Raw genomic sequence first — 25,287 nt, 5'->3', positions numbered from 1 at the left:
AGACGACTTGTTTAATGGATATGGAGTTGCAGTTTTGCAGGATGAAAAGACTGGAAATTTGTTTCACAGCATTGTATACTTACTTAAGACTACTGTACTGTACACTTAAAAATGGTTAAGATGTATTATGGTAAATGAAACAAGCTAGTCACAGAAGGACAAATACTGCATGATTCCACTTACATAAGGTATCTAAAATGGTCGAACTCATAGAAGCAGAGAGCAGAACATTGGTGGCCAGGGCCATAGAGAAGGGCAAAATGGGGGTTGCTAACAACAGGTATGAAGTTTCAGTTATACAAGGTAAGTTCTAGAAATCTGCTACACAACATTGTGCCTATAATTAACAGTATTGTATTATACACTTAAAAATTTGTTGAGAGAGTAGATCTGAAGTTAAGAATTTTGATCACTTTTAGAATAAAAATTAAAAATTTTTTAAAGATTTATTTATTTGAGAGAGGAGTGAAGGGGTAGGGGGAGAAGAAGAGAGAGAGAATCTCAAACGGACTCTATGCTGAGCTCTGCAGAACCCAGTGCAGGGCTCAGTCTCATGACCCTGAGATCATGACGTGAGCTGAAACCAAGCGTTGGACACTTAAGTGACTTAGCCACCCAGGCACCACATAAATTAAATTTTAAAAGGTGGTTAAGATGCTAAATTTTGTTATGTGTATTTTACCACAGTTAAATTTTTTTCTTAAATCCTAAAAATAGTATAGTAAGGATAGGCCACATATCACTTGCTTTGTCCCCAGTCTTTCTTCTTCTTCTTCTTCTTCTTTTTTTTTTTTAATTTTATTTATTTGAGAGAGAGAGAGAGAGAACGAGCAGGGAGAGGGATAGATAAAGAGGGAGAAGCAGACTCCAGGCTGAGCAGGAAACCTGAAACAGGGCTCGATCCCAGAATCTTCGGATCATCACCTGAGCTGAAGGCAGACGTTTAACCTGCTGAGCCACCCAGGTGCCCCTTTCTACTTCTTAATAGCAAAAGAATCATTCATTTAAAAGGAGAGAGAAAAGGTAAGGGACATAATCAATTTCCTTAAATATATGTTTTTTGTGTCAGTATGCTTATTACCATTCACGTGGAAAATCATATTCATGTTTGTTAAGTGCATTGAGATATTTCAGAGAAATAAATAATTACCAAAATTAACACATTAACTCAGAATAAGACTTCGTCTCTGTCCATAGTACTTTGGAGACCAAATTCATAGTAGTTTCTGTAAGAATCACACCATATAAGGAAACAATCAACAAAACCAAAAGACAACCAACAGAATGGGAGACGATATTTGCAAATGGCGTATCAGATAAAGGACTACTATCCAAAATCTATAAAGAACTTACCAAATTCAACACCCAAAAAAGAAAAAATCCCGTCAAGAAATGAGCAAAAGACATGAACAGACATTTCTCCAAAGAAAACATACAAATGGCTAACAGACACATGAAAAGATGCTCAACATGACTCGTCATCAGGGAAATACAAATCAAAACCACAATGAGATACCACCTCACACCAGTCAGAATGGCTAAAAATAACAACTCAGGAAACAACAGATAATGGGGAGGATGTGGAGAAAGGGGAGCCCTTCACACTGTTGGTGGGAATGCAAGCTAGTGCAGCCATTCTGGAAGACAGTGTGGAGATTCCTGAAAAAGTGAAAAATAGAACTAGTCTATGACCCAGCAATTGCACTACTGGGTATTAATCTAAAGGATACAAAAATAGTGATTCAAAGGAGCACGTGCACCCCAGTGTTTATAGCAACAATGTCCACAATTGCGAAAATATGGAAAGAACACGGATGTCCACCGACAGTTGAATGGATAAAGAAGATGTGGTGTGTGTGTGTACACATACACACTAGAATATTACTCAGCCATCAAAAAGAATGAAATCTTGCCATTTGCAACAATATGGATGGAACTAGAGGATATTATGCTAAGCGAAATAAGTCAATCAGAAAAAGACAAATACCATATGATTTCACTCATGTGGAATTTAAGAAACAAACATGAACATAGGGGAAGGGAAAGAAAAATAAGATAAAAACAGTAAGAGAGGCAAACCATAAGAGTCTCTTAACTATAGGGAACAAATAGGGGAGGTGAGGGGGAATGGGGTAATTGGGTGAAGGGCATTAAGGAGCACTTGATGTAATGAGCACTGGGTGTTATATGCAACTGATAATCACTAAACTCTACCCTGAAACTAATAATACACTCTATGCTAACTAACTTGAATTAAAAAAGAAAAAAGAATCATATCATATATTCTCTGCCCTTAGGAATCTAATGCTTTGAGAAATAAGAAAAGCTCTCGTCGAGTCAGCTTTGCAGATACTATAAAGTAAGTTGGAAGGAGGAATGATTAAAATGTTACAGGTAATGATTTTTTGTGCATCAAACCAGGTATGTTGGTAATAACTGACTTGGATAATCTGGGTTTTAATTACATAAGCATTAGAGAATTATTATTTAAAAGGTTGTTATTCAGCATTATGCTTGAGAAACATTGAAAGCATCACCTCTAAAGTCAGAAACAAAACAGCTATGTCTTACCGCTGTTAATTTAACATTGTATTGAAGGTGCTAATAAAAATAGAGAAAGTGGAGTTCTAAAAATTGGAAAGATGGGGGTAAATCTATTACCTTTTGCAGATTAAATGCTTGTATATTAGGAAAATATAAGAATAGAAAATATAAGAATATCAATTGAAATATACAATAAATAGACAATAAGTAGCAGGGTACAAAATTAATATATGAAAATTAGTATATTTCCTATATATAAATAATACCCAGATAGAAGATAAATGTCTTTTTTCCCATTGTGTTATATTTTTTTGCTATGTATTTAATAATAAAAACATATAAAGGACAAACCATTACTGAAGGATACTAAAAATTGTGTGAATGAAGTTATAACAAGTTCCTGAATGAAAAGATTCAACAGCACTGGGCCACCTAGGTGGCTCAGTCAGTTAAGTGTCTGCCTTCGGCTGGGGTCATGATCCCAGAGTCATGGGCCAGGGTCATGGGATCAAGCCCTGTGTCGGGCTCCCTGCTCAGCAGGAAGCCTGCTTCTCCCTGTCCCTCTGCCCCTCACCCCTGCTCTTGTTCTCTCTTGCTCTCTCGCTCTCTCACTCAGCTCTCTTTCTCTCAAGTAAATAAATAAAATCTTAAAAAAAAAAAGATTCAACATTGCAAAGATCTTCCTTTTCCCTAAATTAATTTATTATTTTTTTACTTTTAAAAATTTTTATTTATTTTTTAAAAGATTTTATTTATTTGAGAGAGAGCATGAAGGAGAGAGCACAAGCAGGGGAGCAGCAGAGGGAAAGAGAGAAGCAGACTCCCCACTGAGCAGGGAGCCCAATGCAAGGCACCCCCATGGGGCTCCTTGTTCAGCAGGGAGCTTGCTTCTCCTTCTGCCTGCTGCCCCCCTGCTTGTGCTTTCTATCTCTGTCAAATAAATAAATAAAATCTTTTAAAAAATAAATAAATAAAAATTACAGATTGTCAGTAATCTTTATTTTCTTCCCTAGAGTATTCCAGACAGAGTCTCATATGAAAATAGTAAGAAAGTCGGAAATTGCAGGTAAATATGTTATTGCAATCCCTGCTAAATCTGTTTTCTGTTAAATTCTACTGTGGCTATCTAACCAGTAATTGATAAAACTGTCTATCTTATTGCTTAAAAAGTGTAGCTTGAGCCATGGGGGCAGAAAATAAGGTGGGTAGTTAGTAATTTCTTTTTTTCAATTGTTGTTAATGTTCTTATGCGATTTTTCTAATGCTTTATCAGTGTATCCTTGTACAAATCTAATTTTTATTTTATTTTTAGAAACAGAAGCGGGAGAAAATGTTCTGTTTATACAGTAAGTAAAGAAAATGTGGTTCAAATTGCATTTTAAGAGTTGTTTATTCCTATCAAATGCAGTGGGTTTTTGAATTTATTTTTTAAATATTTTATTTATTCATTTGAGAGAGAGCACAAGCAAGGGGAGTGGCGGAGGGTGAGGGGGAAGCAGGCTCCTCCCTGAGCATGGAGACCAACACACGCTCAATCCCAGGACCCTGAGATGATGACCTGAGCTGACAGCAGATGCTTAACAGACTGAGCCACCCAGGCGCCCCAAATGCAGTGTTTTTTAAAGTAATAGTTTTTTTATTTTTGTGACCCTTTGTGAAATACTTAGGATTAATTCAGAAAACAGATTCTTTGCAGAATTTAATATATTGCTATCTCTGATTAAGTGTGTGCATTGTACAGCTTATCCTTTTAACAGAGTGATGAAACACTCTACTTTCACATATAAATCCTTAAATACGACAGTTAGTATAAAACAGTGAAACCAAGTTTTCAGATTTTTCATTAAATTAGTTTTTCTTATTATGTTAATATATAGAAAAAATACCAGTCGCTCTTGAAGAAATGGAAAGATGCTTATTTTCATTCATCATAAGAGAAATAAAAAGATTATTATTGAGATACAGTTTTTCATCTAATCAATTAAGAACATAGGTAAGGGGCACCTGGGTGGCTCAATGTATTGAACGTCTGACTTCAGCTCAGGTCATGATCTCAGGGTCCCAGGATCAAGCCCCATATCCGGCTCTCAGTAGGGAGCCTGCTTGTCCCTCTCCCTCTGCCCCTCCCCCCACCCATGCTCGCACGCTGGCGCGTGTGCTCTCTCTCTCTCAAATAAATAAATAGAACTTAAAAAAAAGAAGATAGGTAAAAAGTCAGTCATTGCTAGTGGATATAAATTGAAGAAGGCAGTTGGCAGTATCATTCAAAATTTTAAATACACATGCCCTTTGACTCAGTAATTTCATGTCTGGGAATTTATTTCAAGATACTTGTAAATGTTTAAAATGATGAACATATAACATTATTCACTGCAGCATTTATTGTAATAGCAAAGGATGTAAAAGATCCTAAGGATCTATCAGTAAAGGACTGGTTAAATAAATATAAATTTTCTGTGTAATTGACCACTGTTGAGCTGGAAAAAAGATTCTTTTTATATACTGATTCAGAAAATTCTTTAAGCTTAGACTCCTCACAGTTAACCATTGCTGGGTGTGGAGCCCAGCACAGGCTTGTGAACTCAACAACTCTGAGATCAAGACCTGAGCTTAGTTAGATCAAGAGTTGGATGCTTAACCAACTGAGCCACTCAGGTGCCCTGATAATTTTACATGTCTTTGCAGAAACTTAAATGTATATCCAAGTGTATGTTTATCTTTAGTATTTGTTTTTAACAAGACAAAAATGAGAACACTTAATAATATGTCTTATAGCACTTTCCATGTTGTTACATATAGATATACCTCAGTCTTTCATAATTTGTTGTATGTTTGCATCAGCATTTAGTCAGCTCCCTGCTGATGGACGTTGCGTTGTTTTCTTTTATTTGCTTTTAAGGCTAAATCTCTAGAAAATGAGTTACTTTGTAGGTTGTTCTTTAAAAAAAAAAAACAGCATGTATTAAGCATATTTTTGTAGTATCCTTGAAATTAACAAAGCCTTAAGACAAATCTGAAAAGAGTCCTTTAACTGCCTTGTAATTTTTTTCTGCCAGAGTTAGATGAGTCTTTTTAAAGATGTCGTTGTATTTTTCTGCCAGTCACCCTATGAGAACCTTTCACCTTCCCTACTCTTTCAAATGTTGTGATTCTTGGTAATTGTTTGGGGTATAGATTTTTTAAATACTTTTTAATTTTTAGGAATAAGAATCCAGAAGATAACTACTGTGAGATTACTGGTGAGTATGACCAGAATATTTTTCTTAGCACATAACTTTCTCTTCAACCAAATTTTGTACAAAGTAATGTGTAAGAGAACTATGGGAAAAATGTAAAGAGCTCTGTTCTTTATACAAAATCTTCAATATAAAATTTCACAAACTTGCTATTATTTCTGCAAAAACTGCTGTTCCACTTGTTTTCTCTATTTTGGATTCCTACTCATTTACTCAAGTCCGAAATTGAGTCATTTTTGAACTTTTTCCTCATTCCCCATATCCATTCTTTCTCTTAAGTATCTTGCAAATCTTTTACCTCCTCTCCATTCCTTCTGCCACTGTTTGAGTTCAAAACTTCATTATTCATTATTCTTTCATGGGCTGTTATATGTATGTATGTATGTATGTATTTTTTTTTTAAAGATTTTATTTATTTATCTGACAGAGAGAGATAGCCAGACAGAGAGGGAGCACAAGCAGGGGGAGTGGGAGAGGAAGAAACAGGCTCCCAGCGTAGGAGCCTGATGTGGAGCTCGATCCCAAAACGCTGGGATCGCGCCCTGAGCCGAAGGCAGACGCTTAACAACTGCGCCACCCAGGCGCCCCGGCTGTTGTATTTAGTTTCTTATCCCTGTAAGTCATTCTACATATTTCTGAATCTGGTATTAACCTCCCAACTTAAAATTGTTAAATGGGACTTTTTTTATTTACAGGATAAAACCCACATGCTTTGGCATAGACTTTGAAAGCTCTTTAAAATTTGGCTTGACTTCTACCACCTTATCTCTTGCCCTTTATGGATATCTTATGCTCTAGCCCATGAAGAAGTATTTATAGATCCTCATGTTGACTTTTTTTCTGTGTATCCATTTGTAAATGCTGTTTCTTCTCTCTGAAGTCCCCTTTCTACTCCAAGTTGCCTATCAGTCTTCTCGTTTTTCACCTTAGTTTTTCACTTAACTTCAGTGCTATTGAGTGTAGCCAGTCGACGGTGCCTGGCTGGCTCAGTTGGTGGAACATGCAACTCTTGATCTCAGGGTTGTGAGTTTGAACCCCACATTGGGTGTAGAGATTACTTAAGAATAAAATCTTAACAAAAAACAAAAACAAAGCAGTTAGTCCGCAAACTGTTTATAATCCATGACAGCAAAGGAGCTTGCACTAGAATGTAAATCAACTATGGCAGTAAGCTACTGTTCAGTTAGCTGACATTTTTTTCTTAGCAAAGTTTTCTTGAAGGAAATGTCACATGATTTACATTGGCTGCAAGCTCCTTGTTTCATCATGAATTGGTAACAAGCAGTTCACAGACTGGCACCACACATCATGTGATACTGGCTTAAATGGAGCCTTTTCTGACAAAACCAAGGAGTCACTCTGTCCTGTAATGTTATAATACCCCTTCTATTTCTCAGTCTTCTGGAGAATTTATCACATTGTATTTTAGGTATTATTTCTGGCTCTTTAATTAAATCAGGAACGCTGAGTCCAGAAATTTTGTCTGTTCTTTGTACCTTAATAGGTAGTTGAGTTTTGGGGCATGTAATAGGTTCTGAGTAAATATTTGTTGAATAGGTGAATGAAAACTTCATATATAAGTAATATTTTTAACAAAAAGCCTATAATTACTTCATCCTACTCAACTGAGGTTGTCCTAAACTCTTTAAAATGTTCCGAAAATTTTTGTGATGAGCACTGCGTGTTAAATGGAAGTGTTGAATCACTGTATTGTACATGTGAAACTAATATTACACTGAATGTTAACTAACTGGAATTTGAATAAAAACTTTTAAAAAATGTTCTAGAAATTTGTCTTTAAACTTAAGTATTATAAAATGTATTTCCTTTTTTATTACAGCATCTTCAATCCTTTCCTTATTTCCAAAGTCCATCTGTTACCTAATCTTTATATTTCAATTCTGAAGTGTCCTGAGTCTGATCCTTTATTTCCATTCTCATTTTCTCTTACCCAAACAGAAATTCTCATCCTGTTTGTGTCTGCACTATTACAGCAGCTCCTCATTGGTTCATCTACTTTTTTCTCCTTCTCTGGAGTTATTTTTATAAAATGCACATCTCATCATGGTAACATCTAGATTCCTTAACACAGAATAAAAGATGCTTCAAAATCTTACTCTAACATTTCAGGCCCATGAATTGGTACTCTTTACCATGTAACCTCTACTATCCAGAAGTAAAGGGGGGAAAAACTAGTTCAAACTCCACCTTTAAACTTCCCCTTTTAAAATCCCCACCATCTAAAAATATTTCAGTCACATAGAGAGTACAATAATCACAGATCTTTCTGTCCCTAAAATGGGACAATTATAAGTTTTGGGGTTTTTTGGGGTTTTTTTTAAAGATTTATTTAGGGGCTCCTGGGTGGCTTAGTTGGTTAAGTGTCTGACTTTGGCTCATTATGATCTCAGGGTCTTGTGATTGAGCCCCACATCAGGTTCCATGCTCAGCAGGGACTGCTTCTCTCCTTCTCCCTCTGCCCCTCCCCTCACTCATGCTCTCTCTCTCTCAAATAATAAAATCTTTTTAAAAAAATAAAACATTTATTTACTTATTTTAGAGAGAGAGCACACGGGGTGAAGGGCAGAGGGAGAGGGAGGGAAGCAGACTCCCCACAGTGTGCAGAGCCCGATGTGGGGCCTGATCTCAAGACCCTGAGATCAGGACCTGAGCCGAAATCAAGAGTTGAAGACTTAACCAACTTAAGTTGGTTGTCCATTGGTTTCCCAAGGGACCATCAGAAGTCTTTTTTTTTTTTTTTAAGATTTTATTTATTTGACAGGGAGACAGCCAGCGAGAGAGGGGACACAGCAGGGGAGTGGGAGAGGAAGAAGCAGGCTCCCAGCGGAGGAGCCCAATGTGGGACTCGATCCCGGAACACCGGGATCATGCCCTGAGCCGAAGGCAGACACTTAACGACTGCGCTACTCAGGCTCCCCGACCATCAGAAGTCTTTATGACATTTAATACCTAAGTCCTTAGGAAGGGCTTAGTAACTGCTAAAACTTAAATAAATACTCATAAATGATGAAGAACCTAAGGAAAGAAAAATCAGACTCTTGGTGATACATATTTTTATTACTGACTGTAGTTTTTTCCTCTTTTTCAATAGGGATGAACACATTGCTTTGTGCTCCCATTCAGACCCAGATGCAACAGAGAGAGGTATGAGTTTATGCACATGCCTTTTATTTTATTCTCCTTTATAGTTAACACACATAGAAAAATTAATGATAATGGCATGTTTTAGGGATTACTTACTAAAGTAGACCAGCATAGACTGGAAAACTTCCTACCTTTTCAGTTAACCTAAGGACCATTCGATGATGGCCAGTTTAAATAATAGGGAAATATATTAATTATATTTGGACTTCTCAAACTATTTTGGGCATATGCAGGATTTTTGTTATTTTGTTAAAATAATTATTTTTCAGTATATCTGGGGCAGGCCCTGATATTCTATACTTTTAACAATCTCATGATGATACTAGTGCACTAGTTTACAGACCATACTTTGAGTGGCAAGGAATTAGACTGTTTCCTTACAAATAAAACCACTGTATTTAGATTCAAAGAGAACCCAACTGCCAAGAGTATAGTGTACTGTAAATTAGCCATCATGCTCTTAGCCCTTTCTATGTCTTTTTTACTTAGAATGCAAATGACCTAATATAGTAATTAGAATTTTCATTATAGTTACGTTTGATATTGTCAGTCTTTTTCATTTTTTAGTCACTTTAGTCGGTGTATAATTAACCTTGAACTTTTATTTGTCGAAAAGCACTTAAAGCATTTGCAGACTTTGAAAAAAAATGGTGATAACATAGTATAGACTACATACCACACCACTGATTCAAACAAATCAATGTATCATGAAGCCATCATTGAGGATTATTTATATAGTACTCTCTATATAGTACATATTGTAAAATACCTTTCTAAAAGTTTGCATTTGATCTGATCTATATTTTGCTTTCATTATAGATTTCAATTACAGAACACAACCATGAGAGAAAACATGCAAATGACCAAACAGTCATCTTTTCAGATGAAAACCAGATGGACCTAACAACAAGCCACACTGTAATGATTACCAAAGGCCTTTTGGATTGTACTAAAAGTGAAAAGTCCACTAAGATAGATACCACATCATTTCTGTCTAACTTAAAGCTCCATACTAAGGATTCAAGAATGAAAAATGAATTAAATTTTTCCATGGATCAAAGCACTTCTTCAGAAAAGAAAATAAATTTTAATGACTTCATAAAAAGATTGAAAACAGGAAAGTCTAATGCTTTTCCTACAGGCCCTGATAAAGAAAATTTTGAGATATCTATTCATCCCAAAGAATCAAATAGGGCCTCTTCTATACATCAAATGCATGTATCTCTTACGGTAGATGAAAATAGTAATAATATGACAAGAATTTTTAGAGAACAAGATGATGGGATGAATTTAACCCAATGTCATACAGCCAATATTCAGACTTTGGTTCCCACATCCAGTGAGGCCAGCTTAAGGGAATTTAAAGGTGATGATATTACAGTTTATGGCAGTGATTTTATGGACTTGACAACTAATCACACTATAGAGAATTTACCCTCAGCAGATAATTTATCTAATAAAGAAAATCAAAGTCAGAATGTCATGATGGGGGTTATGACAGATTATGGAACTAAAGCTCCAGGAGGGAAGACAATCTTTAAGAATAAACCAAATGCTGCCTTTCAAGACCCTTCTTTAAACCCTAATGGTGAAATACGTATTACCAAAAGTCATACTACAGGGACAGAAACTCACGCAGGCACACAGACGTCTAACCAGCATGCCAGAACATTGGCCATAATCCCAGAATCTATATGTTCCAGCCCAGCTACTCAAGATTATAAGACATTTTTCTATTCTAGTAGTAACGATGCCATGGAACTGACCAAGTGTCTCTCAGGTATGAGAGAAGAGAAGAATTTGCTGAAGAATGACAGTAATTATTCTAAAGTGTATCCCAATCCAGATGCCATCTCTCTTCTCACAGAGAAAACTATTTATTCAGGAGAGGATAATATGGACATTACCAGGAGTCATACAGTTACAATAGATAATCAGATTTTTAAACAAGATCAGACAAATATAGGGAGAGCCAATATACCAACATCTGAAAAAGAAATGAGGCTCCAAAATCTCATAACCATGTCAGAGGATGGGGAAATAAATATAAATTGTAACTCAGTTCCTCATGTATCTAAGGGAAGATTACAGCAGAGCCTGGCAAATTCTTTATCTATTTCATTGCCTGACAAAAAGACGGAAATCTTCACAGGTGAAGATATGGATTTGACTAAAAGTCACACAACTAACTTAGAAAGTCAAGCTCCTCTTTCATCTTACAAACTAATATCTGAGAATACCAGTAAATTTCACTCTCACAGCAAAAGCCCTTCAGATGAATGGGAAGAGATGACCAAAAGTCATACTGAACCATCCCAGCAGCCAGATATAATATCTAAAAACATTCCCGCTGACACCTGGGGCAAAGAAAAAGATCAAGTTTTAAAGATTGGACACTATCTTGATAAAGTTTCCCCTCAGTCAACTGATATTAATCAAGACATAGCAACAAGCCATGGTATAGTGTACTCTGGTGGAATTCTTGAGAAACAAGTAGCACTGGGAAATAATAGAAATACAGTTCCATGTGACCCATCTTTGTTTCCTATCACAGAGTCACTATTTTCATTAGAGGGACAGTCTACCATGAAAAATCATAATATTGCTGTTAACAGTTTCACAGTGAAATCTGTATCAGGCCAGAATTCTAAACTGCCTGAGCCACTGAGGAAAAGTGTAGGCAATCCCACACCTGACTGTTCCCATAACAAAACAATTATTTGTTCAGAGGAGGAACAAAATATGGATCTAACCAAGAGTCACACTGTTGTCATTGGATTTGGTCCTTCTGAAGTACAAGAATTGGGTAAGACTAATTTAGAAAATACTAACAGACAGCTAACAACAGTAGACAGACAGATAGCTGTAAAAGTTGAAAAATGTAATAAAACTCCTATAGAAAAAACTGGAGTATTTGTTTCTAATGATAACATAGATGTGTTAGAAGACAAAAGCATACGAAAACTTGGATTTCTGAATGAAAAGCAAGATGTCAAAACTTGTGGAAGGAAAAGTGTTGGCAGACAAAAAGTTGATAAGACTATTGTATTTTCGGAAGGTGATGAGAATGATATGGATATCACCAAGAGTTATACAGTAGAAATAAATCATAAAGCTTTATTATATGAACAAGATTCCCATTTGGCAGGAACTTCTAAAACTGTTCTGTATACATGTGGGCAAGATGACATGGAGGTCACTAAAAGTCACACAACTGTCTTAGAATGTAAAACTGTCTCACCGGATAAAATAACCACTAGGCCTATGGACAAAACTGTAATGTTCGTAGATAATTGCAATGAACTGGAAATGAAAGTCACACACTGTTTTCATTGACTACCAAGCAAAGGAAAGGTCTGTGCTTACAGACAGACTTGACTTCGAACTATCCAAAAAGAAAAGCCTAGAAAAGCCAAAAGTGACACCCGCTTCTGCTGAGGAGAATGTTTCCTTTCCAGAGAATGGTGCAAGTGACCATTCAGCAGCAACAGTCAACAAGCTAACACTACTGAGGGGATGGTCTAACAATGGTCCTATAGAGAAAGCTGCTGTAGGACTTACAGCTGGTGATAACATGGAAGTGTCTAAATCAACCTTCTGGAAAAATGAAGATATACAAAAGCCTGAATTTCTGAATGAAACTATATCAGGCAAAAGTCAGAGAAGGAAAAGCCTTAGACTCAAAAATGACAAGACTGCTGCATTTTCCAAAAATGATAAAAGTGATATGGATATCACCCAGAGCTGTACAGTGGAAATAAACAACAAAACCGCCCTGGAAGATAGAGAGGATTCCCATTTGGTGCCTTTGGCAGGAACTTCTAAAACTGTTTTTTATACATGTGGGCAGGATGACATGGAGATGACTAGAAGTCACACAACTGCCTTAGAATGTAAAACTGTCTCACCGGATAAAATAACCACTAGGCCTATGGACAAAACTGTAATGTTCGTAGATAATTGCAATGAACTGGAAATGACAAAGTCACACACTGTTTTCATTGACTACCAAGCAAAGGAAAGGTCTGTGCTTACAGACAGACTTGACTTCGAACTATCCAAAAAGAAAAGCCTAGAAAAGCCAAAAGTGACACCCGCTTCTGCTGAGGAGAATGTTTCCTTTCCAGAGAATGGTGCAAGTGACCATTCAGCAGCAACAGTCAACAAGCTAACACTACTGAGGGGATGGTCTAACAATGGTCCTATAGAGAAAGCTGCTGTAGGACTTACAGCTGGTGATAACATGGAAGTGTCTAAATCAACCTTCTGGAAAAATGAAGATATACAAAAGCCTGAATTTCTGAATGAAACTATATCAGGCAAAAGTCAGAGAAGGAAAAGCCTTAGACTCAAAAATGACAAGACTGCTGCATTTTCCAAAAATGATAAAAGTGATATGGATATCACCCAGAGCTGTACAGTGGAAATAAACAACAAAACCGCCCTGGAAGATAGAGAGGATTCCCATTTGGTGCCTTTGGCAGGAACTTCTAAAACTGTTTTTTATACATGTGGGCAGGATGACATGGAGATGACTAGAAGTCACACAACTGCCTTAGAATGTAAAACTGTTCTCACCGGATAAAATAACCACTAGGCCTATGGACAAAACTGTAATGTTTGTAGATAATCACGATGATCTGGAAGTCACCAAGTCCCATACTGTTTTCATTGATTGTCAAGACACGGAGAAAATTCTTCAAGAGTGCCCTAAATTTGGAATGCCTAATGGAAAAATCTTGGGTATTTCTTTTCGTAATGATGGTAGCTCTGTTCAAGAAACTGAAAAACAAGCACTGGAGGTAGAAAACAAAATTGTTCTTTACACTAAGCAAAAGCACCACGTGATACCCTCTGTTCCTACTAATACATTGTCTAGGGGTCAAAGTGAGTTAGAAATTATCAAATTCAATAGCGCTGTGGATGAAGAGGTGATGGGGAAAGTTGTAGACCAGGACTGTACACTGGAAAAAGCCAAAATTGGAAGCTGTCAGTTAAATAGTACAGAGAGAAGAAACATGGATTTTACAAATAGTCATGCAACTGCTATGTGTGGATCTGGTGATAATTATTCCTGTTTACCAAATGCTATTTCCTATTTTGATAATTTGGAGGGGAATATCATGTCCTTAGGTGAGGAAGATGAGAAAGCCAGTAACTGTCCAGTGCAAAATGATCTTACTTATGTAAACAATTTAGCCAGTGAATATTACTTGAAATCTGAGGGACTCCCTCTCTCTGCTTCTTGTTCTTTGTTGGAAAAGGAAAAAGTGACTCAAACCAATACCAAAAGACAGTCAAACTGTGTTACAACAGTGCTCAAAGATCAAGATGTGATTAAGGAGCCCCAAAACTTAATAGCTAATCAAACTTTACTATATAGCCAAGATCTGGGGGAGATAACTAAACCTAATTCAAAGCGAGTATCTTTTAAGCTCCCAGAGGATCAAATGGAGGGCTTTGTTGATATGGCAGAGCATAATTTAAAGATGACCTTTGTTGATGATGTTTGTGTTACTTCTCAGCCTCATCTCTCAAGCCAGCTACCTCCATTACCTCAGCAAGGACAGATAATTGTGAATAAAGATGAAACGATATCATCTAATGCTGGAAATAAGAATTTAAATATTGCTATAGAAAATTCCTCTATACCCACATGTGAAAATGAGTCCAAAATGCTCAATAATGACAAACAGTTTACTATGGCCTGTAAAAAAGAGATGAAGAAAAACATTCAGACAGCTAAATGTAATACAGATTTCCACAGTAATTCAGACTTGACTAAGCAAGTTACTCAAACTCATGCTAATTCTAGAGAAGCATCAGATCCTGCAATTGTGTCCAGTACTGCAAGTTTTAGTTGTGTCGGATCAAATCTGAATAATTTGAATGGAAAACCTGAAGAATTTTTAGATTTCCAAACTTCTCACATATCACCTTCTCCAGAACAATTACTTGAATTGACAAATAAGGCACATAATCATACAAGTATAGTGCAAGCTACAGAAATACATAATATTACCACTGTGCCCAGCAATGTTGAAGATGATAGAGATGAAGAAAATAAAGTTTCTGATAATGGAGCTGAAACTAACTCTGTACCACTCATGACAGTTGTGAAAGATAAAGTGAGGAGATGTTCTTTGGGAATATTTTTGCCCAGGTTGCCAAACAAGAGAAACTGTAGTGTCACTGGTATAAATGACCTGGAGCAGATTCAAGCAGACACAACTGATTTGAATCACTTAGAAGCTCAACCAGCCTTCAGTAAGGAGTCAAGCATTGAATTTGTTGCAGCTAAACTGACCTTAAGTCCATCTCAATATATAAATGAGGAAAACCTTCCTATGTATCCTGGTGAGATTAATTCCTCAGATTCTATTACCATAGAAACTGAGGAAAAGGCTTTGATTGAGACATATCAGAAAGAGATTTCACCATCTGAAAATAAAATAAGAGAAAACTGCAGTAGCCAAAAAAGAACCTGGGTACAAGAAGAAGATGATATTCAGAATGAGAAAAAAATCAGGAAAAGTGAGATTAGGTTTAGTGATACTGCACAAGATCAGGAGGTAAGCTCTGTCTTGAACTAAGGAATGTGTTTTTTAAGTTATGAGTATTGAATTTTAATTTTAGTCTTGGATGAGCAGGAATTGATTATTTCCAATTATAAGGCTGGAGAAATATTCCTATTTAGAATGTTAAGGAATTATTTGACTAACAGCTAGACTTAAAAACAATTCAATTTTTTTTTATCACAAAAAATGAAATGAGAAGTAATACAAAAGTTAATGTAATTGTGTAATTTGTTCTGATTTTGCATTAGGAGAATCTCTAGGCAGGATATATGTAGTTTGAAAAGTTAAATTCAGTCTAAATTTCTGGAGGGTAAAAAAGCCTTTTTGTTATGCAAACTGTGTAAAGAAAGGCTTGCCTAAATTTTCCTGGCTAATGAGGATATGTAGAAGCTGAGAGTCCATTTCGTTAGTGGATAAGAGAATGCTAGGTCAAACCCAGTATCTCAAGGTGAAGAACTGAGAATTTGAATTTATGCAAGAGATTATTGATTTTTTTTTAAAGTTGAGGGAACACTCATTTGGATATCTTGGAGAGAATAAAACCTGTCACTCAAACTGAGTTTTATAGGTGGAGAAATGAAGATTAGAAAGTATCAGAGTGGGGTGCCTGGGTGGCTCCGTCAGTTAAGTGGCTGCCTTCAGCTCAGGTCATGATCCCAGGATCAAGCCCCCTGTTGGGCTGCCTGCTGAGCAGGGAGTCTGCTTCTCCCTCTACCTCTGCCTCTCCGCACTGCTTGTGCCCTCTCTCTCAAAAATAAAATTTTCCAAAAAAAAAAAAGAAAGAAAAAATACCAGAGGTTCATAGAAAACAAAATTTAAACTCTAACATGTGAGTAGGCTTAGAAAAATATTTCAGTAGTCCTATTATATGAGGCCCTGAGGAAAATGGTTCGTCTGTGCAGCTTTGAGAATATAGTATCAGTGATAGAAAATTTATAACTGAATACATTATATGAAAATTAGTATTATTTTGTTCAGTAGATATTGAGTATCTCCTGTGTCCTGAGTACTGTTTAGGTGCTGGGAATACCTCAGGAATTTACAGAAAAAAATCTGTTCTCATTACATTATAGAGATTACATTCTAACGTTTAGACAAGGATACATTGTCCTCAAAAACATATGTAAGTTAAGTAGATAAAAATGGCATTTAAGGCTGTAAAGTCAAATGATTAAAATGGTAAAAGCAGGGGCGCCTGGGTGGCACAGCGGTTGAGCGTCTGCCTTCGGCTCAGGGCGTGATCCCGCCCTTATGGGATCGAGCCCCACATCAGGCTCCTCTGCTATGAGCCTCCTTCCTCTCCCACTCCCCCTGCTTGGGTTCCCTTTCTCGCTGGCTGTCTCTGTCTCTGTCAAATAAATAAATAAAATCTTTTTAAATAAATAAATAAATAAATAAATAAAATGGTAAAAGCAAGATCACATCACTTATTTGGCATCAGCCAAAGGAGTTTTAGTCACTTGGGGAAAGAAGTACTAAAACCTGGAACTAAGTTTCTTTGTTGCTCTAGCCAGAATCACTGTGAATAGCCAGTATTCTATGCTGGTTTATTTCAATGTGGTTGCCCTTACTCTGGTGGTTAGTAGTTGAGTAATTAATAAGTCAACGTTTGGCAGCTCATAGGATCTGGCTTTAACTTACACACATCTGAGAAACAATTTGCTTATACCATATAATGTACAAGCTGATTTCTGTACACTTTTTTTGTTTTTTTTTAAAGATTTTATTTATTTATTTATTTATTTATTTATTTGACAGAGAGAGAGTGAGAGAGGGAGGAACACAAGCAGGTGGAGTGGGAGAAGGAGAAGCAGGCTTCCCCCTGAGCAGGGAGCTCCATACGGGGCTCGATCCCAGGACCCTGGGATCACAACTCAAGCCAAAGGCAGACGCCTAACGACTGAGCCACCCAGGCACCCCATGATTTTTATATGTTCTTAAATAAAATTACTTTGAACTCTAGGGGCACCTGTTTGGCTTGGTCAGAGGAGCATGTATGTGATTCTTGATCTGAGAGTTGTGAGTTTGAGCCCCATGTTGGGTGCAGAGATTACTATGAAAAATAAATAAAGGTTAAAAAAAATTAAAATTACTTTGAACTCAAAAGGCCTAATAAGTTATTTGTTACTAAGATATCTCATATAATTGTAGATAAATTTTATGTTATGAAGTAGCATTTGTTAGTGTTCAACAAACAATTATTGAAAGTATACAGAGTCATGACTTTAGGCTGATAATGTTTCTTAATTGATAATTTCAGATTTTTGATCACCATGCTGAAGGGGATATAGATAAAAATGCTAACAGTGTTTTGATAAAAAGCCTGAGCCGAACACCATCTAGTTGCAGCAGTTCTCTTGATTCAATCAAGGCCGATGGGACCTCTCTGGATTTCAGCAGTAAGATCTTCATGAAGACTAAATAATAGAAGTCATCTGTTTACTTGACTAATAATAAATGTATTTCAATTCAGGAGATATTTGAAATTTATTTAAGCTTTTTGGGAGTTATACATAGTTGATAAGTAAAATAATTTTATTTTTAATGCTTAGTTATTTTAATAAGTTGAGAAGTGATAGACCATAAAGGGTAATTTCCTTTAGAAGCTTACAATTAGGGGCGCCTGGGTGGCTCAGTCAGTTAAGCATCTGCCTTTGGCTCAGGTCATGATCCCGGTGTCCTGGGATCAAGTCCTGCCTTAGGCTCCCTGCTCATCCAGGAGCCTGCTTCTCCCTCTGCCTGCCACTTCCCCTGCTTGTGTTCTCTCTCTCTAACCCTCTGTCAAATAAATAAATAAAATCTTAAAAAAAAAAAAAACCCTTATAATTAGTAGAGAAATATTGGATGGAGTCTTAAAACAGTAGTATACTTTGCCCTGTAAATGACTGTTTCCCCAAAAAGATTCTAGTGGATAGCTTAAAGAGTATGAACCACACATAAACCTGAATGATAATTAAAATTAAGCTTACGATTTAATTTTGACTTGTTTAGCACCTGAATTTGCTTTTCTTCTAGCACAGCACAATAGTCAAATGGAATCACAGTTTCTCAGAGACACTATTTGTGAAGAGAGTTTGAAGGAGGTATGTTAGACTATTTCTCATTTCTAATGCAACTATATTCCCTGTTTTGTTTTCACTTTTTAAATTTTTTAAAAAAATTATGAAATATTCAACTATACAGAAAATTAGGGTTTTTTGTTAAGGACCCAGCATGGTGATTGATCATACGGAGTAGAAATCACAATTAGAAGACCTATGTTTTGTTGTTTGTTCTCAATTCTGTTGTCACTGAATAACCTTAAGAAATAATATTAGATAAAATCTGTTCATGTATAGCTTACAAATATTTGGATATTTCCACAAATATATGCAAAATACTATAAGATATTTGGAAAAAAATGGGGAGGTTATAGTCAAAATGAGCTGACCTTGAATATTGTACAAACTTTTTTTCTTTCCTCAGAAACTCAAAGATGGGAAAATTACAATAAAGGAGTTCTTTATACTTCTTCAGGTCCACATTTTGATACAGAAACCCCGACAGAGCAATCTCCCAGCCAAAGTAAGTGCAATTTCTTGGCAAAATAGTTATCTCAGTTAAAATGTATTACACTCGTTTATTAAAGTGCATCAAAACAAGTGTTTATTCAAAAATAGAATCTAAGGAAGCATGTTTTTTTGCAGAAAGTTTTTCTATAATAGGTACATTGTGGTTATCATAAGAATTGGTTTTTGTGGGGGCACCTGGGTGGTTCATTCAGCTAACATCTGACTGTTGATCTCAGCTCAGGTCTTTTTTTTTTTTTTTAATATTTTATTTATTTATTTGACAGAGAGAGAGAGAGAGAGAGACAGCCAGCGAGAGAGGGAACACAGGCAGGGGGAGTGGGAGAGGAAGAAGCAGGCTCCCAGAAGAGGAGCCTGATGTGGGGCTGGATCCCAGGACTCCGGGATCATGCCCTGAGCCGAAGGCAGACACTTAACGACTGAGCCACCCAGGCACCCCTCAGCCCAGGTCTTGATCTCAGGGTTATGAGTTCAAGCTCTGCACTGGGGCTCCAGGAGTTTCTTAAAAACAAAGAAAATGGATTTTTTTTTTTTTGGAATATCATAAACTTCGATAAGGTGAAATTTTATTTTTTTTCTCATTCCTTGCTGTGTATTTTGTCTTTGATACTTTTTCCTGAACATATGCTTTTCCCCACTATATAGAAATCCGAATACAGCAGTTTTTAATAAACATTTCTCAAAATCAAAGTTATATAAGATTATACAGTATTTGAATTGTACAATCAACAAACTTATTTTAAAAGATTAATAGAAAAATTTGTGTCACTTAATAGGAATATGTTTTTCTCTTAAGTCTGTCAAACGTTTATAAAAATTAGTTATGCCCTTGGCCACAAAGAAAATATTAGCAAATTGAAAAAAATGGAGATTTTTATGGACATCATCTGATCTTAATCCAATAAAATTAGAACTAATAAAAGGACTATAACATTCTCAGCTTCTTGGAAATTGAGAAATACACTTATAAATAACTCTGAGATCAGAGAGGAAATCAAGACTATTAAGAAAGGAAAGTAAAGGAGAATATTTAATACCAAACATATGGGACATACACAAAAATTATACTTAGCAGGAAATTAAAAGCCTTAGATAACATTGTTATTATAGAAGAGAATCTAAAAATAAGGAATTTTTAATGCGCACTTTAAGAAATTGGAAAATGGGTAATAAAATAAAATCCATTAAAAAGGCAAGAAGGCAGAATTAATGCTAGTGAATGGTAAAGCTAATGAGACAGGAAACAAAAATTATTAGAAAGAATAGCAAATCCAAAAACTGGTACTTTGAAAAGACAATAAAATAAGAAAACCCTTAAAGAGCCTAATTAAGAAAACAGAGAAGCCTAAAATATAGATGAAAGAAAAGAAGAAAGAAGACATGTCGAGAGATTAAAAGAATTAAAATAATTTTTTTAATCCATCAACTCTAACAACAAATTTAAGACCAGATGATTTTTTAGCAACATATAAATTACCAAAATTAACCTAAGAACTGGAAAACTTTATCCTTGAAAACTTTATTTTATAATTTACCATTAAAATTGTCACTAGATCCAAACGAGTTCTAGCTAACTTTTAAAGAATGGACCAACACAGCGGCACCTAGCTGGTTCAGTCAGTAGAGCGTGTGACTCTTGGTCTCAGGGTCGTCAGTTAAAGCCCCATATTGGGCATAGAGCTTACTTTAAAAAAAATTAAAAGAACTAAGAAAGGGGTACGGAGAGGGGGAAAAAAAAAGAAAGAAAGAAAGAATGGACCCACACAAGTACGGGCATTTGGTTTATGACAGATGCCACTGCAGAATAGTGGTCTTTTCTATAAATGATGTTGCATCAGTTGGATATCCATAGGAAAAAATGAGCTTTGACCCATACTTCACACTATACACAAAAATCAAGTCTATATAACACCAAAAACACAAGTGACAAAAACTGGTCTTCATCAAAATTAAAAACTTCTGTGGTACATGGGGGCATCTGGGCGTCTGACTCTTGATTTCATGATCTTTCAGGGTTATGAGATCAAGCCCCATGTCAGGCTTACACTGGGCATTAAGATTCTCTCTCTGCCCCTCCCCCTACTTGCTTGTGCTCTCTCTCTCTCTAAAAAAATCAAAAAAAACACTTCTATGCTACAAATGATACCACCAAGAAAGTGGAAAGACAACCTACAGAATGGGAAAAAACATTTGCAAATCATACATTTTATAAAGGGCTTGTATCCAGAATATATCAAGAACTTTTTCAATTCAGTAATAAAAAGGCAACCCAATTTAAAAAATAGTCAAAAGGATCTGAATGAACATTTCTCTGAAGAACACATAAAAATACCGATAAGTATAGGAAAACGTTTTCAGCATCATTAGTCATTAAGGAATTGCAAATTAAAGCCACAATGATGGGCGCCTGAGCAGCTCAGTGGGTTGAGCGTCTGACTTGCTTTTGGCTCAGGTCATGCTCTCCGTATCCTGAGATCGAGCCGTGGGTGGAGCAGCAAGTCATGCTCCATGCTCAGCAGGGAGTCTGCATGAGATTCTCTCCTGGTCAGTTTTCCTCTGCCCCTCCCCCTGCTCGCTCGCTCTCTCTCTCTCTCTCTCTCACACACACACTCTCTCTCTCTCTCAAATACATAAATCTTTAAAAATAAATACATAAATAAAACCACAGTGAGTTACTACTGCACACCCATTATAATAGCTGTAATCAAAAAGACAAAAAGTGTTGGCAAGGATATAGAGAAATTAGAATTTTCATACATTGTTGGTGGGAATGGCACAGCCACTTTGGAAAACAGTTTGGCGTTTCTTCAATAAGTTAAACGTAGAACTATTAGAAGATTCACCGAATTCTACTTCTAAGTATATTCCCAAGAGAATTGAATATATACATTCTCACAAAAGTTGTACATGAGTACTATTCATAATAGCCCAAAAGTGAACTAATTAGTGGTTACTTGAGGCCAGGATGGGGGTGGAAGAGAATGGGGAGTGACACCTAATGGGTACAGGGTTTTTTAATAGGGGGATGAAAATGCTCTAAATTAGATTGTGGTTGATGGTTGCATAACCCTGTGAATATACTTTCAAAAATTATCTAATTGTATACTTCAGTGGATGAATTATATGGTGTGTGAATTAAATCTCAATAAAGCTGTTTAGAGGCGCTTGGGTGGTTCAGTCAGTTAAGCGTGTGACTTCAGCTCAGGTCATGATCCCGGGGTCCTGGGATCTAGCCGCGCATCGGGCTCCCTGCTCAACGGAGACTCTGCTTCTCTCTCTGTCCCTCCCCCTGCTCGTGCATGCTCTCTCTCTCTAATAAATAAATAAATAAATCCTTTTTAAAAAAAGCTATTTAGAAAAAATCAATTCCAGGAGTATTGTATATCTAAATGTGAAGTATGTGTGCCTGGGTGATTCAGATTGAGCTATGATTTCAGTGATCTCAGGGTGCTAGGATCAAGCTCTGTGTCGTGCTCCCCACTCAGTGGGGAGTCTGCTTGTCCCTCTACCTCTGCTTTTTCTCCTGCTTGTGCTCATTCTTTCTCTCACTCAAATAAATAAAATATTTTTACAAATAAATACATACATAAATACATAAATAAATACATAAATAAATGAGAAGTGTAAATCAAAGATGAAAATGGGAAATGGGCACACTTCTTTTGGGTCCCCAACGCCTGCCCTTCTCATTAGAATCCTCTTGCTTCAGCTGTAGGTGGAGAGTAAAAAGCTGCTTAGGTGTGGATCCAGAGTCTACATCCTTAGAAAAAGCAGAAAAAGTACCAGGGGACTAGGAGAAAACAGAGGGGAAAGAGGAGCAGAGAGGAGGCTGACAGTGGAAAAGGGAGAGAGTACCTCAGGAGCTAACACTTAAGGGTCTGAATCTTCCCCTTTCCTCTCAGGCCTTGCAGAGGCCAGGAGGGTCAGTGTTTGGGAAATAGATCTGGGAACAAACCCATTAAGATAGAGAATTTATGCTATCCCAGGAAAGAAATTTAAAAATCCTAAAGTAGGGAAAGGACAAAGAAATATGGACCATAGAAAATGAAGTTCACAGCTACGGGCATCTGATATAGTCTCTTTTAGGGTGGAATTGGGGAGAATGTTCTTTTCTTTTTTTTCTTTTTTATTTTTTTAAGTAAGCTCTACACCCAGTGTGGGGCTTGAACTCATAACCCTGAGATCAAGAGTCACATGCTTGGGGTGCCTGGCTGGCAGGTTGGTAGAACATCCAACTCTGGAACTTGGGGTTGTGAGTTCGAGCCTAATATTGGGCATAGAGATTATATTAAAAAAAAAAAATAGTCTTATGCTTTACCAACTGAGCCAGCCAGGTACCCCTGAGGACAGTATTCTTGAGGCAAGTGGGGAAGTATGTGCTACCCCTTATAGACACACGTACAGCACCCGTATGTGTTTGCAGTTATAGAAGCTCAGCAGGTATCACCAGCAAAAGGTGCTATTGTATTGCCCCATGACCCTCAGCATGCCCATGGAGTGCCTCAAGCAGAAGTACTATAATTGACACCATTTCCCTTCTCAGTGAGGTCAAAGAACTATTTCAGGTACCCCTGCCAGGCCTGAAATACCCAAGAGCTGATTATCTGTAAATTGGGTATGTAATCAAAATAGATAAGTGAAGGGAGGAGGGTGGCTTGTGTACATGATCCTGGGCTCAAGGTGCAGCAAATTAACCTAGCTATTGCATACAGCATAAGCGGATGCCACCAATATGTATCCACAGTACATGAGCCTGATATCCATTGACACTTGCATTCCTGATAGATTCATCAGGAATCTGATGGGAGCATGGTCCTGTGTTTCATTGGTGGTTATGAAGGTCCAAGAGGAAACCTACCCTTTTTCAACTCAAAAATTATCAACTCTTGTTTTAACCCTATATTTCCCTACCCCCCGCCCCTGTTATTTTGCAGCAAATTCCAGGCATCATCAATTTAACTGTATTTCAGTACATATTCCTAAAAAGATGAGGACTCATTTTAAAAATATATCCATATACAATAATCATACCTTAAAATGACTATTCAGTCAAGGGACGCCAGGGTGGCTCAGTAGGTTAAGTGTCTGCCTTTGGCTTAGGTCATAATCCCAGGGTCCTGGGATCAAGTCCCACATCCACCTCCTTGCTCAGCGGGGAGCCTGCTGCTCCCCCTGCTAGTGCCCTCTCTCTCCGTCTGTGTCTCTCTGAAAAACAAATAAAATCTTTTTTTAAAAAATGACTATTCAGTCAGTATTTATATTCCCTGGTTGTCTTTTCTTTTCTTTATTTTTAAGAGGAGTGTGTGAGCAGGAATGGAGGGTAGAAGGAGAGAGTCTTAAGCAGGCTCCAGGAAGAGCCCAATGAAGGTCCCATCTTGTGACCCTGAGTTCACAACCTGAGCCGAAACCAAGGGTTGAACACTTACCTGACTGCACCACCCAGGAGCCCCAAGGGAGAGAGAGAATCTTAAGCAGTCTCCACAGCCAGCACAGAGCTTGACTTAGGGCTTGATCTCGCAACCCTGAGATCATGACCTAAGCTGAAATCAAGAGTTGGACGCTAACTGACTGAGCCATCCAGGTGCCCCCTCCCTGGTTGTCTTAAGCATTATTTTCTGGTTTACTACATTGAGTTTACTAAATGAAGTCAAAATATTATAATTGGTTGGTATCTCTTAGTCATCTTCTAAATTGTAATGTCTCCTTCCATCTCTCTCTCCTTTTTTCTTTTTAATGAAGAAACCAGGTTTTTTCTATAGATTTTATCACAGTGTGCATTTTGCTAATTGTGCACACCCAAACGTTTATTTAACCTATTCTCTGTCTCTTGTATTCTTTGTAAATTGACAGAGGCTTTATCAGATTCATAGTTTTTTTTTCCAAGTTCACTTTATAGTCATACTTCCATCAGGAAATAATGTCTGGTAGTGATGCATAGGCAGCCATTAATGATCATTATCTAGATCAAGTAATTCATTAGGAGTTGTAAAGTAGTAGTTGTAACCTAATTCTATCATTTATTGCCCAAGTATTTCTATATAAAGAAATACTTCTTTGCAAAGCATTTGGCTCCTACATGAAAGCATTTAGCCATTTTTCCAAGGAGGCCTGATTTCTTTGAGTGAGAAAACTGTGTTTAAAAAGCACAGTCTGAAAAAAATAATAATAAAAAAATAAATAAAAAATAAAAAGCAC

General features: G+C 36.9%; 1 protein-coding gene across 1 annotated transcript in view; it reads left to right on the top strand.

Annotated features, from left to right (window-relative positions):
* KNL1 (kinetochore scaffold 1) overlaps positions 1 to 25,287 on the top strand; it is a 63,453-nt gene that overhangs the window by 16,308 nt on the left and 21,858 nt on the right. The window contains 11 exon segments of the mRNA XM_034661150.1: positions 2,298 to 2,359; positions 3,558 to 3,610; positions 3,857 to 3,890; positions 5,746 to 5,783; positions 8,893 to 8,945; positions 9,765 to 12,067; positions 12,726 to 13,521; positions 13,523 to 15,517; positions 17,784 to 17,922; positions 18,539 to 18,606; positions 18,989 to 19,087. Of these exon segments, the coding sequence (XP_034517041.1) occupies positions 2,298 to 2,359; positions 3,558 to 3,610; positions 3,857 to 3,890; positions 5,746 to 5,783; positions 8,893 to 8,945; positions 9,765 to 12,067; positions 12,726 to 13,521; positions 13,523 to 15,517; positions 17,784 to 17,922; positions 18,539 to 18,606; positions 18,989 to 19,087 (5,640 nt within the window).

Source organism: Ailuropoda melanoleuca, chromosome 5 (assembly GCF_002007445.2).
Source record: "Ailuropoda melanoleuca isolate Jingjing chromosome 5, ASM200744v2, whole genome shotgun sequence".
Classification (NCBI taxonomy): Eukaryota; Metazoa; Chordata; class Mammalia; order Carnivora; family Ursidae; genus Ailuropoda; species Ailuropoda melanoleuca.
Note: the sequence above shows the minus strand (reverse complement) of the source record. Positions and strands in the feature narration are given on the sequence as shown.